The sequence below is a fragment of the Pleurodeles waltl genome, chromosome 11 (assembly GCF_031143425.1).
Source record: "Pleurodeles waltl isolate 20211129_DDA chromosome 11, aPleWal1.hap1.20221129, whole genome shotgun sequence".
NCBI lineage: Eukaryota > Metazoa > Chordata > Amphibia > Caudata > Salamandridae > Pleurodeles > Pleurodeles waltl.
In genome coordinates this window covers 602,013,271-602,026,513 of record NC_090450.1, presented here as the reverse complement: position 1 = coordinate 602,026,513, position 13,243 = coordinate 602,013,271, and the positions used below count along the sequence as shown (strand labels likewise).

At 47.7% G+C, this 13,243-nt stretch overlaps 1 protein-coding gene across 1 annotated transcript in view; it reads left to right on the top strand.

Moving 5' to 3' along the window:
* The window catches only part of LOC138266650 (chymotrypsin inhibitor-like), a 36,715-nt gene that overhangs the window by 14,381 nt on the left and 9,091 nt on the right, over positions 1-13,243 (top strand). The window contains exon 3 of the mRNA XM_069215460.1: positions 8,097-8,206. Coding sequence (XP_069071561.1) covers positions 8,097-8,206 — 110 coding nt within the window. The remainder of the gene's footprint in view (positions 1-8,096; positions 8,207-13,243) is intronic.

The following is a 13,243-nucleotide window of genomic DNA, read 5'->3' as shown; positions in this document are numbered from 1 at the left end:
CAAATGTGTATTTGCAATAACTGAGTAAAGATGCCATATCCATTGTATTGTCAACATACCTATGTCACACAGCTCTAGTCCATGAGGAAACAAAGCAGATGTCACACAATTGGACCCACATCTGTGAAATCGAAAGGGAAATTGACAACTCAGGGTCCATACACTGGGTGAAAGTGACAGACAGATGAGAGGTAGAACAAGTGTATCAGATGTAGCAGGCAGTGATGTCTTATTACCTGTGTCTCACTGGAAATATTGATGAATCACTGTGTTTCTGTTGTCAATATCCTCTTCTTCTGCTTCCTCGTCTTCACTGTCCACAGGCTCCACAGCTGCCACAAGACCTCCTTCAGGACCATCCTCCTGCAGAAAAGGCACCTGTCGTCGCAAAGCCAAGTTGTGCAGCATACAGCAGGCCACGATGATCGGGCACACCTTCTTTCGTGAGTAGAATAGGGAACCACCTGTCATATGGAGGCACCTGAACCTGGCCTTCAGGAGGCCGAAGGTCCTCTCTATAACCCTCCTAGTTCGCCCATGTGCCTCATTGTAGCGTTCCTCTGCCCTTGTCCTGTGATTTCTCACTGGGGTCAGTAGCCATGACGGGTTGGGGTACCCAGAGTCACCTGCAAATGTAGAGGGACAACTGTTAGACACACACTAACCCTTAGGGACAACCCCAGACCCAGACACCTAGTCACACTGTATAGGGTCCATGTCCTCACCTAATAGACACACACAGTGCCTCTGAAGTTGCCCCATCCCATAAGGGATGCTGCTATTCCTCAGAATGTAAGCGTCATGCACTCAGCCTGGAAACTTAGCGTTCACATGGGAGATGCACTGGTCGGCCAAACACACCATTTGCACATTTATTGAATGGTAACTCTTCCGGTTTCTGTACACCTGTTCACTCCTGCGGGGGGGGAACCAATGCCACATGTGTCCCATCAATGGTACCAATTATGTTGGGGATATTTCCCAGGGCATAGAAGTCACCTTTTAATGTAGGCAAATCCTCCACCTGAGGGAAAATGATGTAGCTGCGAATGTGTTTCAGCAGGGCAGACAACACTCTGGACAACACGTTGGAGAACATAGGCTGGGACATCCCTGATGCTATGGCCACTGTCGTCTGAAAAGACCAACTTGCCAGGAAATGGAGTACTGACAGGACCTGCACTAGAGGGGGAATACCTTTGGGATGGCGGATGGCTGACATCAGGTCCGGCTCCAACTGGGCACACAGTTCATGGATTGTGGCACGGTCCAGTCTGTAGGTGACAATTACATGCTACTCTTCCATTGTCGACAGGTCCACCAGCGGTGTGTACACCGGAGGATGCCGCCATCTCCTCACCTGCCCCAGTGGACGTGCTCTATGGAGGAGAACAGACGAGCAGATGGTCAGCCAACACTGAGGTACTAAAACACAACTTGATTGCACACATTTTTAAATCCGCTATGTGCCTGTCTTAGTGTGTATGCAAGGCCTAGATATGTGTGACGCATTTAAAAATAATGCCATGTGGCCCTCTGAAATGGCGTCTGCCTGACCTGTAATGTGGGACAAGGGAATATGAGGTAACTGCGCTGGCGTTGTACACCGTCGCGGTAGGCGGTTGAAGACAGTGGCGCAATCCTGCATTGGTTAACATTGGACCCTATGGGTCTCAGGAGCCAATGACGATTTACGACGGCGGTGACGGTACACACCGCTGCGGACGTGGCCGCCATTTTCTATCTGTTCACTCACTTCGATACCTGATCTTCGACAGGAGAGGACCTACACTGCAAGTGCTGCTGTGACCTCAGTCTGGAAGAGACAATGGCTCATTTGTCTGGGAAAAGGGCCCCTGCCTGCACCACGGAGGAGTTGGAGAAACTTGTGGATGGGGTCCTCCCCCAGTACACGCTACTCTACGGTCCTCCAGACAAACAGGTAAGCACACTGTGAGCATGCTGTATGGGCAATGCCTGTGTGGAGTGGTGTGGATGGAAGATAGGGGGGGCAATGAGGCATGCATGAAACGCTGGTGAGTGCATGTGCGTCATGGCAAGGGTAGGAACGTGGGCCAATGACTGTGACAGTCCGGACGGTTATATCTTCTCCTTTTCCCCTGTACTATTCCTGTAGGTCAGCGCCCACCAGAAGAAGGATATTTGGCGTGCCATCGCCAAGGAAGTCTGGACCCTAGGGGTCCACCACAGATGGAGCACCCACTGTCGTAAAAGATGGGAGGACATTTGCCACTGGAGCAAGAAGACGGCGGAGGCCCAGCTGGGGATGGCCTCCCAACGTGGGAGGGGTGCCCGTTGCACCATGACCCCCATGATGGTCCGGATCCTGGCGGTGGCGTATCCGGAGTTGGATGGGTGCTTGAGGGCAAATCAGGAGCCACAAGGGGGTGAGTACAATCTCATTCAGCTGAATCAGCGCGCATTGGAGGTGTCTGGTGTTGGGGAGGTGGGCTGTGGGTTCCCCTAGGCCAGGGCGAGTTTAGTAGGCAAGGTCCCTTCGTAAGGCAGGCCATGTGGCACCCCACCCCACCAGTGTTCTGAGCCAAATACACCTAGTCAGGCTCGTGTGACTTCCATGTGTGCAGCAATCGGGCATAGGCCTTGTACCCCATGACCCTGTGATTAATTAGGGAACTCTAAGTGCATGGCGTAGTGCAGAGGGCTTCTGTGTCTGTAGTGTCCACCAGCGGTAATGGGATTGCATGCACTGAACATGTCTTTCTTCTGTCTTTCCCCCCCTTTTACTGGTCTCCCTGTTCTTGTGTGCAATAGCATAATCAGGCGGAGGAGCAGTGGCACCGGAGCAGGAGGGAGCTGCATCCCACATGGCCCTGGAGGGCGAGACAACGGAGTCTGAAGGCACCAGTGGGACGGACGGCGAGGGGAGCTCCACAGCGGGGACTGGAGCTGAGACCAGCAACACAGACTCCTCCTCTGATGGGAGCTCCCTTGCGGTGGCGGGCCCCTCTCTGCCCCCTGAATTTCCAGGTACAGCCGCCACCCCCCCTACCAGCACCGCCCTCCCAGCAGCTCCTCAGCGTGTGCCCTGGGCCCGCTCACCCAGGAGGGTGGGCATTTCCTTCGCCCCAGGCACCTCAGCCCCTGTCAGCCCTGCTGCCCTCAGTGAGGAGGCCATTGACCTCCTCAGATCCTTCACTGTTGGGAGTCTACCATTCTGAATGCCATCCAGGGTGTAGAGAGGCAGTTGCAACAGATGAATGCATACCTGGAGGGCATTCATTCTGGTCAGGCATCCCAACAGCAAGCTTTTCAGACTCTGGCCTCAGCACTGATAGCAGCCATTGTCCCTGTGTCCAGCCTCCCCCCTCCAACTTCCTCCACCCAGACCCAAACCCCTGTACCTCAGCCTATCCCAAGCACACCATCAGACCAGCATCCACACACCTCAACACACAAGGGAAGCTCTGGCAAACATAAGCACCACACATCCCAAAGGCACTCACACAAGCATCATACCCATGCAGACATACCAACATCCACTGCCTCCACTGTGTCCCCCTCCTCCTCGTCTCCCTCCTTCCTCCCTGTCACGTCTCCACTCACACCTGCATGCACTACATCTTCAGCCACTACGTTCATCACCAGCACACCCATCACCACACACCGCTCACGTGCACTCACCTCCCCCACTACCATTCACATATCCCCTGTGTCCTCTCCCAGTGTGTCTGTGAGCCCACCTCCCAAGGTACACAAACGCAGTCACACACCCACCCAACAGCCGTCCACCTCACGACAGCCTCCAGCCCATGCACCTTCATCCAAAGTCAGCAAACGTACACCTACTACAACCACTACCTCTTCCTCCACTCCCAAACCCCCTCCATCTACCCGTCCCAGTGTGTCTAAAAAGCTTTTTTTGTCCAACCTTGACCTCTTCCTCTCACCTCCCCCACCCCTTCAGTCCCCTAGGGCATGCCTTTCCAGGTCCCAAACCAGCACCTCAGCCACCACATCACCGGGAACAGTGGTGTCAGCAGTTACCGGCTTCTGGAGTGCGCCAAACAGCAGGGCAGCCAGTGTGCCAAGGAGCCAGACCACGGACAGTCCCCCACCTCAGAAGCATAAGAAGTTGGCCACTGCCCGGATGGAGAAGGGCAAAACACCTGCCACCAAGGGCTCTCTCAGGACTACAGTTGGGAGTGGGAAGACAGCTGCGCCACCAGGGGCACAGAAAGAAAGAGAAGACCGCCACCAGCACCGCTTCCCAGGACACCGCCACCACCAGCAATGCTGCCAAGGACACCACCACCACCACCACCACTTCCCAGGACACCGCCGCCACCAGCACTGCTGCCAAGGACACCGCCGCCACCAGCACTGCTGCCAAGGACACTGCCGCCACCAGCACGTTCACTGAGCCACCCACCTGCACCTCAGGCCAATGAGCACCGCAAGCACGGCCGCTACTGAGGCTGCCACAAGCAGGATGAAGCACTCTGGGCACCAAGCCCTCTCCAAAACCAGTGGAGATTCACATCCACTACCTCAGTCCTTGGCAGGATGAAGCACTCTGGGCACCAAGCCCCCTCCAGAACCAGTGGAGATTCACATCCACTACCTCTGTCCTTGGCAGGATGAAGCACTCTGGGCACCAAGCCCCCTCCAGAACCAGTGGAGACTGTTATCCACTTGAGAGACTGTGGCTTTGCACTCCCCAGGATAAAGCAGTGGGCAAACCACCCACTGGAGAGACTTGAGAGACTGTTGCTTTGAACTCCCCAGGATAAAGCAGTGGACAAACCACCCACAGGAGAGACTTGAGAGACTGTGGCATTGCACTTCCCAGGATAAAGCAGTGGGCAAACCACCCACTGGAGAGACTTGAGAGACTGTGGCTTTGCACTCCCCAGGATAAATCAGTGGGCAAACCACCCACTGGAGAGCCTTGTGAGACTGTGGCATTGCACTCCCCAGGATAAAGCAGTGGGCGCACCACGCACTGGAGAGACTTGATAGACTGTGGCATTGCACTTCCCAGGAGAAAGCAGTGGGCAAACCACCCACCTGAGAGACTTGAGAGACTGTGGCATTGCACTCCCCAGGATAAAGCAGTGGGCAAACCACCCACTGTAGAGACTTGAGAGACTGTGGCATTGCACTCCCAAGGATACCTCAATGGGCATGGAGCCCCCTCTTGGATCTGGTGTCGTGCACTCTTCCGGCTAAGGTGCCCCCCTTCCCTTCCCCCTGAGGTGCCTGTTGTATTTCTATCTGATGCCCCTGCAGTGTTCTCTCCGTTTTGATCAGGTATCTTGTGTGGGCTTCACCCATGCATTTTGGTCCCAGTGATCCACGGATTATGTATGTGCAGTACATGGACTTGAATTCTTGGTGTATATATTTGTTGATAGTGTATATATATATTTTTGAGTACTGGATTTTAATTGATTACAATCGTTACAATAATTTCCTTTTGTCTTCGCATTCTTCCGGGGGGGTTGTGGGGTGTAACTTTAATATATCAACATGTATTTGTGTGTTGTAGTGGGTGAGAGTGGGGGTGTTGCGTGTCGGTGTCACTCTCTTTTCCCTTCCCCCTCCCACTCCCCTGTGTCGTAGGTGCAGTACTCACTGTGGTCTTCGCCGCCGGCGTTCGTGCTCCTGATAGAGGAGCAGGAAGACAAGGGCAGGTAGAATATGGAGTTCAGGCTCCATGGCGTCCTGGTTCGTCGTGGGGTGTGTAGAGGTGAGCGTTTTCCCTTCCAAGTCCTGGTTCTGCCATGTTTTTGTTTGCTGTGAATCCGCCCAGGAAAAAGGTGGGGGATTGGTCTGTTGTAATACTGTGGGCTGTACATTGTCTTCTGCCTGTCTGTTGGCGGTTACCGCCGCGGTGTTTGTTTGTACCGCCGTGGAGGTCCGAGTGTTAAAGTGGCTGTCTATGTTGGCGGTTTCCTCCATGGTCTTGATTCCATTTTTTTTACCGCCGGCCTGTTGGTGGTTTTACCGCTGCTTTAACACCGACCACCAGGGTTGTTATGACCCCCATAGTAATGTGTTTTATATGTCCTGACAGTGAAATATTGCTAAATTAGTTTTTCATGGAGCAAGGCCTGTCCCTCTCTTAGGTTAACATGGGGGCTGCCTTTAAATCTGATTAAAGTGTAGATTCCCTTTGGGACCGGATGGACATGTGGAGTTTGGGGTCTCTGAGCTCACAATTTAAAAATACATCTTTTAGCAAAATTGATTTTAGAAAGTGAGCATTTTCTTGCTTATACCATTTCTGTGACTCTGCCTGTTTGTGGATTCCCTGTCTGGGTCAGTTTGACAGTTGGGCTGGTTGCACCTCCCACTAGACAGTGACAAAAAAGGAGCTAGGGTGTAGTCTGCATTTCCTGATGAGCCATCTGTGCTAGGAGGGAGGGGAGGAGTTGTCACTTACACCCGAAAGGGCTGTGCCTGTCCTCACACAATGCAGTCTCCGACCCCCTGGTGAGTGTCTGGGGCCTGGCCTGGGCCAGGCATTAGTTCACATTCAAAAGAGACTTTACTTTGATGTAGGCCTACTTCAAAGGAGAAACTGGGTATAAGAAGGGCACCCAAAATCACAGATTTTAGATCACTTCTGGACATCAAGAGGAACCTCTTCCTGGAGAAGAGCTGAAGAGCTGAGGAGAAGTGCTGCCCTGCCTTTGACTGTGCTTTGTGGAGCTATCCTGCAGTTGCTGCTTCTGCCAGAGCAAGAGGACAAAGACTGGACTTTGTGTGCCTTCAATCTTGTGAAGAAATCTCCAAGGGCTTTATTTAGAGCTTGCCTCCTGTTGTTTGAAGTGTCAGGGACAGCAAAGACTTCTTTCTGCCAGCACCTGGAGTCTCTGGAGAGACTCGTGCTCTGACAAGTGGTGCTCGATCCAGTCCCTGGGCCCTTGAAAGGAAAGCTGGTGGAAATCCAAGGAAATTGACTTTGGACGACTTCGGACCGCCGCTGTTGCTGAATCCGGTGACGCCGCCTGCAACCGACTCCGTGATCTTTGCTGGAACGTGACGACCTTCGCAGGCCCAATGCCGCTGCAGCCCCGCTGAAGTCCATGACTCTGTGGAAGTCGCCACACCACGTCATGACCGACACAGCTCGAAGTGCGCAGATTCAAGGTTTCGCACATCGACTTGTTTTCACTCTTCATCAAAGGTACTGTACTTGGGGGTCTACGTGACTCCATGTCCGGCACCGCTGGTGTCAGCTTGTTGGGAACGACTCCGTCACTACGCCGTTTTAACACCTCATTGAAGCATTTTGTGTTTCTAAGTGCTATTTTTTAGTTTAATCTTTAAAAAATCATAACTTGACTTGTATATGTCGGATTTTTGTCGTTTTGGTCTTGTTTTGTTTAGATAACTTTGTCCTATTTTTCTAAACTGGTGTTGTGTCATTTTGTAGTGTTTTCAATAAATTACTGAGTGTGTTGGTACGAATACTTTACACCTAGCACTCTGAATTTAGCCTACTGCTCTGCCAAGCTACCAAGGGGGTAAGCAGGGGTTAGCTGAGGGTGATTCTCTTTTACCCTTACTAGGGGGTCCTTGCTTGAACAGGGGGTAACCTGACTGTCAACCAGAGACACCATTTCTAACAGTCTTTATTCAGGTCAAACTACTTCTAATTCCCTTTTCCACTATGCAATATAAATTGTATGTCAGGAATCCAAGGCGTGCTAGCACACTTTGCAAACTTGTCACAGGGCTGGAAAGTTATATAAATACTACAAAAGAAGACAGTATAGCATCAGAACAAATTCTTTGTAAAGTGAACAGGCACAACGTGCACACATTATAAAAATACTCAGGGTGCCCACACATTTTTATGTTTCTTATTGATGGGAAGAGTTGAGGGAGCGCAAGACCCAGATAGGGGTAAATATTTAGCAAGAAGATTTTCTATTCATTTATATTTTTACTTCTTGCTTTTCATATATCAAACTAACACAGCAGCAAGGTAATGGTTTTCAGTTGCTAGGAATGTCACGATTTACAGAATGACTGAATTTATCCACCCATACACTTACTTTTATAGTATGTTAATAATTATTCTTTATTGTTGTTTTGTTTTCCAGCCTGTCTGTTTAGAATCGGCTGCTTCATTATGTCCCTTGAATCTGGCACCATTGTGTGGTACTGACGGAGAGACCTATGCCAATGAATGCCTGCTCTGCGCGAAAAGAATGTAAGATGTCAGAACTCTAATTACCTCTCAGCTCTTGACACTGAATAGCCTACAGGATAATATTTGGGTGCCATACTATGCTTGCATTTTTTCATGCTCATGTGCCCCATATGTTCTATAGAAGATACCCCACGTCAGAGGCAAGGGGGTGGGTAATTTACACACTGAAGATTGGACTGCAGTACAGTGAATATGTGCTGTAAGTGACACAGAGGGTCTTCAGTACCTAGTAAGATGTGGAAGGCTTTGGCTAACTTTATAAAGACACAACAAAATGAAGCAGTTAAAGTTTGGGACACAATGTCTTATGTATTACCATTAGTGTGACAGCAAACAAAATGCTGGATACAGAGATTAAAATGCACATAAAAGGTCCCTGACCTCCAAGCCAATTCACTAATGGAAAATGCCTGATTCTACAGACATTAATGCTAGAATAAAGGCTAACATTCCCACTCTTTGAAGCAAAGTGGAATAGAAGAGCAGGAAGAAGAGTGTGTTTATTTCTACATCAAAAATGTGAGAGCCTTTAAACCAGGTAAGGCAAATCTAATCTTACAATACTAGGGGTCTAAGAACTGTTGGGCTGTCCACCAACTGATGTAAAAGGTGAGCCAGCACCAATATGGTAAAGCGGGTTAACCAATGGCTATCCAAATACATGCTACCCTGACAAGAAATCAGTCTATCTTTCTTTACTGCCATGTTCTCTTCTACCCACCAAAATCTGGCAGCTGGCCTTGCACTTTTGCAGTATTAGAAAAGAAGAGATCCTCTAGCTCTATCTAGAAAAATAAAGTATCACTACTCCTCTTGTCTTTTTTCAATCTTTCTGAGTCTGGCTTTTAAAACTGAGGTTGAAGAAGAATGAAGGTTTCTGGCCGAGATACACTTAGCTGCTCCATTCCCTGCGGAGGTCGAACTTGATATGCCTACCAAATATATATTATATATGGACCACCAGCTCCCCAGGGCTACTTAATTAAATATGTATGGTGGAGATGCAAGGACATCCTCCCAGCCCCCAGGGATTACCACTTCACTGCAGCTAGTTAATAAAATATTTAAAAGGGGGAGCTGCTAGGACCCACCTGAGGCCTTGGGGACCACCAACTCCCTGGGGCCAAATACTTTATTCAAAAGGGAAGGGTGCTACATTGCCCCCCTCTCTAGGCTGATGTCGGCCCCTGGGACCCCATCCCCCAGGGCCTGGCTACATATTACTGGGTGCCCAAGGCAGTGTAAACCAAGGAGAACCGAGGGGGGTGTTTGAAGTCCCCACGGTCCCAGCCAGCTCTTGCAGGAGCCAGCATTGCTCTCCCAAGCAGGGAGCTGCTTTCAAAAGCAGTTCCCTGCTTACGGGAGCACTGTTTTACCTCTTTTCCTGCACGCATATTTGCTTGCAGGGAAAGAGATAAAAACTTTGCTTTCAAGTGGGGACTGAAAAAAAGGGGATGGCCTATTTTTCTAATTAATTTGGGATTGTTATTGTTTTCCATTTCAAGTTTAATATATTTTATACTACTGCATAAATACTTCACATATTGCCTCTAAGTGATGCCTGTCTGCCCTGAGCCTTGGCTACAATGGCATTAAACTCAGATGTATTTAGCGACTTTAGTGGTTCATCCTGACAAGGATCTGATTCTTACTTTAGGTGGGCATTTACCCCCCCCCCCCAGTTAATAACCAAATTTCTTACAACCAAAGATAATAATGACCATCCCTTTTAGCCAGTAGAGGGTCAGTGAAGACTGAAAACTAATAGCAACATGCAAAAATAAGCCAAGCAATGACATGCATCATTAAAGGTCAATTAGTATAGTGAAGACATTTATTTGTATCTGCTCCAGTGTTTTCTTTTGATCCAGCCTTATATAGCCACTAATGGCGATATGTGTCCTTAAGGCTAAACCTAAGATGTCACTGTGCACTATTAAGATTAATCTTGTTATTAATGGTGCTGCAAAAGTGGAAGTGAGCCGTTGCTGAAATGATGATTCTGAACTTGGAACCCAATGGGGTCCTGAAAATGTACAGGCCCATTGTGAGGTAATGGTACTGCAGTCAATGGTGGTGAACCATTTTTTGAAGTAAGGCTACACATTTCTTTATTTCATATAGAGAAAAAGTAAAGCCTGGTATGAGTCCACCTTTTTTGGAGTCTCCACTTCATCCTATAATACAGAAGAACTAAGTCAATGACATTGATCAGCTCAAGATGACTGCCTAGTGAAGGAGTCACATGCAGTTAAATATCTTTATTTAAAGTCTGCTCCTCTTGGATACCAGGACCCAATTACAGTGTTTGTAAGACATAGTTGTAGTCTGGTTGGTTGAAAAGGTGACTGGTCAGATTGCAGAAAGAAATACAATCAGCATGGCCACCCTTTTTGGAAATCAAAACATGCCTATGTCTTATGGGGGTACTCTGACTGGTTGCTGTTAGAAAACCATACATACTGAGGGTCGCCAATACCTTCCCGGACCATATTTTGAAGTTGATGGAATTGCAGTTAGCCGACCAAAGACATTTTCTTTTATTAGGCATGAAATCTACCAATTTTGCTAACCTGCCTATGGGTCAGAATTTGGTATTTTTTACATAATTTCACTCCTGATAGAAACTGAAGAAAAAGGTAGATGTCACCAGTATTTCTTTTTGCAAAGTATTCCACTCACAACTAGTTGGGAGGATGATGCCATTGATATCAATGTAGGTGAGCCTTATTAGGAGATGGGGTTAGTTTGTGGGTAGTTCATTGTACTGAAGTCAATGGGGAGGATTAATTGCAGGTTTGATAAGGTGGTTGAATCTAAAGAAGACAATGGAGATAGACCATTATTGGCAACCTGATGTTGTATAGTAATTCTTCCCGAGGACTCCCATTGACCCTGGTTTGATCTGTTCCTGTTGTGGGATCTAGGCTGACCACAAAACTGTGGCAGTGTTTTTAGTGGGATAAGAGGGAGGACACTAGAGAGAAGGTAATTTGTGGATGTCCGATGATTCTGGTTGTTTTACATCACCGAAACAAAAGGAAAAAGAGTTAGCTTAGACAATGCTAGAGGTTTGCAGAGTTTTGTGGATGAGAAGTCTTTGTGGGATCCATACAAGAACACCACCCTGGACTCCTGTGGGTGTCTAGTTTTCAGGAATGTTTGAGTTCTTTCAGGTTTCCTTTTGTGGCTGCTGAGCCGGGACCCAAAAACAGCAGCTAAACCTTTTGTTGATTTTGCTACATTGCGACTTGGACCCATTCCAGTCATGGATGCAAGACCAACCCACACAGGCGAGGTACCATTGTTATCGTGAGACGTGTAAACGCTGGGTGGTAGGAAATTTATGGTTCCCTTGCAGATACCAGTACTTTCACTCACAGATGTATGAAGAAAATGTATATTTTAACCAATGTTTGAGGTTTGCAAGAGCTTCTGGATAGAAAAAAAAAACTTGTGTAATACACATGAAACACTCCATGCTGGAGTCCCCTGTGTCTAGTTTAAAGAAATATCTGGGTTTCATAGATTTCCCTAGGCACGAAGTACACCTTTCAATGAAAATCAGAAAGGACATATCTGACTCCACAAGCATTTTCTACTGAAGTGCACAAGCATACTGGCTGGGCCTGTCATAAGGGTGAGTGAAAAGTTCAAAACATATTTTTTTGGTCAAATGATTTCACAAAAATTATGATAACATAGAAATTACTACTAACCACTTATGGTGCTAATGATGGAACGGTTCTGTCCTCAGCCACGGTGCTCGTATGCTGAGGGCAGAACCGTTCCATCCTCATCACATGATCTCCAAAACCCCCTGCTATAAACAATAGAGGAATTTCATTTTTTTTTCACCTCAGAGGCAGGGAAAGAGCTTCCCCAGCCAACTAAGAATTTTATTTTGTTTTAATGTAATGTAAATTTCCTTGCGGCATGCTGATGTCATTACATTGAAAGTGAAAGTGAAATAAGCCAATCAGCTCATTTCTCTTTCACTGCTTTGGTACTCGTGGGGCTATCTCAGCCCCCCCAAGCACCAAAGCACACATGAGAGGTATTGTTGGAAAGGGGAGAGTCTCCCCTTCTCAATGGTAACTGTCCTAAGTGGATCGCTGCTTGGGGATCGTTCAAGGAATGTGATACCCTAGCAGGAATCCACGCCACCAGACACCAGGGATTTGTTTGGGAGTAGCCCCTTATGCAAAAGCTGCTCCCATTATTTGGGAATACTTTTTGGCTGTTTTCTGCCTCCCATCAAGGGCAGATTGGCCCTACCTGTAGGCCAATATGCCCCCTAGGGACAGATACCACTAGACACCAGAGAGAAAATTTTTTTAAAAAAGTTGGTTGGTGGCCCTTTGGACAAGGGCCGCTTCCTATTATGGGGCGATTGCTTAGGCTGTTTTCTGCCTTTCTAGCCAGTCAGATTGGCCTTATTTTTAAGTCAATCTTTCCCTCGAGGTGGGGTGAGAAAACCACTAGACACCCTTTTTTTTTATTTGTAGGAGAAGAGGCCGTATCTACAAAATTGATCCCACTTACCAGCCCACAATTCTGCAACCAGATTTAATACATAAAGACCCAGTATTTATATTACAATTTTAACAAACATCATCTTTACTTTTATTTCATTCTTTTTTATACATATCAGTATTTCTCATAACATCAGTTGCTGCATTTCTGCATTTAAGAAATCACACATGTACATTGAATAATACAAAAATATAAAACACATAATCAAAATATCATCATAATCTACATTAATACTAGTAAGTCATTGAAAATCCTCAAAAACCAATTTGTCACCTCCTTCTTACACTCACCTCTTCCACACCATTCATAACATAAATCACACACTTTCCAACCCCCCAGTTTGAAAAAGACATCATACACCAGTCCCAAGCTAGGGGGAGTCCAATATTCTTTCTCCTTCTGTAGTGGTGTCATCAAACTGCTTTTAAATACTGTCAACATACGTTTTGGCGGGATAACATCTCTATACTACTTTCTTCAGCACCTCAGTATATTATGTAA